Genomic DNA, 2279 nt, shown 5'->3' with positions numbered 1-2279 from the left:
AAGCCTCTCTTTGTCTGTGAGAAAAGCAGCCCGAGATTACCGGTGGGGATCGCACCACTCCTGAGCAGGCAGAGGAGCAGGAGTGTGGCTCATGCCGCGGCCGGCAGGCGTGAGTCCTTCGGAATGAGACACGAAGCCGCAGGCACAGGCTGGCTTTAGAGGAAGAACGTTCACTTTAGAGCCTGGACTCCTCACTGTCGCCACCTGACGGTTCAGGTGTTCCAAGAACAACGGTGCGCGCGTGTGGCGAGTCACAGGTACCTGCAAGCCTCTGTGGGTGAGTTCTCATTTTTAAAAAGTTGGCCTCAACACGGGAAGCAACCCCGGAAGCCACACCACGCCTCGGGGCGGGCAGGCTCTCTCCTGGGGCAGTCCACTCCCCGCTGCTCCGGCCGCAAGCGTGGCTCCCATGACAGCTGCCACCAGGGAAGAGGGACACACACACCCCCCCTGTGACCCCGCAGTTCAGGGGCCCCTTGCCGAACTTCCTTAGGACTTGAGTCAGGCCAAGAGATGTGCTTCTCAAAACCCATCACGTTCCCAGGGACGTGTCCTGGTCCCATCACTGCCTCTTTAAGGGAGAGCAGGAATCCACATCCACCGGATCGGCCCAGAATGAACGAAATGAGTGAAAGCAACTAAAATGACCGATAAGCACTCCTGCTTTCCTCTGACTTCCTTCCAGAAAGAGGTGACCAGGCCTCAGCAAGGGGGGACAGTGTGGGCGTGCAGCCCAGAAAGGTCAAGTTTTCCCCTGCTGCTGAGCAAGGACAAGGCGCAGACCAAGGAAGGGGGTGCCCCAGAAGGCGAGTTCAGATTCCAGCCCAGTCAGCCCCTCGTGGCCAGACCGATCCGGAAGGGCGAGCTGTCCACACACGGTGGGTGTTGGCCCGGCCCTGCCCTGTGGCTGCAGACCACCCACACCTCCTGCCATCAGAACGTGAAACGGCAGCCACGTGAGCCGCCCGCAAAGCGGAGACCCAGCGACCACAGGCACCGGAAGACCTGGCCGGGGACAAGAGCGGGTGGGAGTCCACGGCTGATTACACAGGACACCAGCCACCTTCAGTTTCACGGGACGACACAAGAGAAAACACGCTCTGGAGGGGCTGTGTGAGTTCCCGACGGAGAGGAGCGTGGTGGCGAAGAGACGGGGGACGAGTCCGTGAGAGCCGAGGGGCGGCTTCAACCCCGAGGGCGCATGGCCCCGCTGCTTCCTCAGAGACCCCCAGCCGCCCCGGTGAGCCCGCCCCGAGGCCCGGCCCGGCCCGGCCCCACCCCACCTCACCTTTCCTCTTCTCGGCGCTGATGTGGGTCAGGTTGAAGATGGTCAGGAACTTTTTCTTCTCCTCGAAGTTGGGGCTGCTGTTCATGTCGTCAGGGCTGTAGCGGGTGGGCAGCGCTAGGCTGGGCGGAAGGCGTCTGCCGCTTGCTCCGTGCCGTGGGGGCGACGGGCTGCGCTCTCTCAGCATCCGCCGGCGCTTCCTCCGCTTCTGGGTCAGCAAGTCCTCCTTCTGCTGTTGGGTGGTCAAGCCAAAAAGTTGCAAAAACTCTAGCTTCTAGATTGGGAAAGAAAACAAATGAGGTTGAAACCATGGGCAGAGGCTCCCGCTGACCCCGGGGCCTCCTGGGCCTCGAAGGCTGCGCTGTGGACACTCCGGGCTGGCCCGGGGAGGGGGAAGAGGGCGCCCGGAAGGCGTCCCAGCCGGCTCGGGGAAGCCGAGAGGGGGTGCCCGCAGCCCAGCCCAGGGCCCGACAGCGGCGAGACCACAGATACCTCAGAGGACGTGTCCAGTTTGAGGGGCGGCTGCTCGGCCACGCAGCGGAGGTGGGCCCTGACCTCCTCTTCGTCGCTCTCGTCGTAGGAGTCATCCAGGTCGTAGTAGTATCCTGGAGGCAGGAAAGGAGCTCTTCAGCCAGGCAAGGGGGCTCGCCTCTCCAGGGGATGCACACGGGGCACCCCTCGGACCCGAGAGCCCACCTGCAGGCCAGGCCCCGCTGCCCCTGGCCACCCCCAACCCTGGGCCCTGCGTCCGTTAACCCCCTAGCCCCAGGCCTCTCAGGGCTGGCGGTGGGGGCAGGAGGTGGGCACCAGGGCTGACAGAGCCCCAGGAGGGGACTGTCCTTCACGCTGGCCCGGGGACAGGGCAGCCTAGGTCTTTCTGCACGTCCGCTCCCCTCCTGCTCAGGAGGGCCAGGGCACTCAGGCCCCCCGTCCGCGCAAAGGCACAGTCCCATGCAGAACAGCAGAGCCCGAGGGCCCAGGGCCGCCCCCGCCG

General features: G+C 64.5%; 1 protein-coding gene across 1 annotated transcript in view; it reads right to left on the bottom strand.

The window, feature by feature from the left end:
* Nucleotides 1-2279, bottom strand: part of GSE1 (Gse1 coiled-coil protein) — a 402812-nt gene that overhangs the window by 10064 nt on the left and 390469 nt on the right. The window contains exons 17-19 of the mRNA XM_010850869.1: nucleotides 1778-1890; nucleotides 1289-1559; nucleotides 1-14 (exon numbers count right to left, since the gene is read on the bottom strand). Coding sequence (XP_010849171.1) covers nucleotides 1-14; nucleotides 1289-1559; nucleotides 1778-1890 — 398 coding nt within the window. The remainder of the gene's footprint in view (nucleotides 15-1288; nucleotides 1560-1777; nucleotides 1891-2279) is intronic.

This window comes from Bison bison, unplaced genomic scaffold, assembly GCF_000754665.1.
Source record: "Bison bison bison isolate TAMUID 2011002044 unplaced genomic scaffold, Bison_UMD1.0 scf7180017864295, whole genome shotgun sequence".
NCBI classification, from domain to species: domain Eukaryota; kingdom Metazoa; phylum Chordata; class Mammalia; order Artiodactyla; family Bovidae; genus Bison; species Bison bison.
The sequence above is the reverse complement of the archived record's forward strand: the minus strand, read 5'-3'. Positions and strand labels throughout refer to the sequence as shown.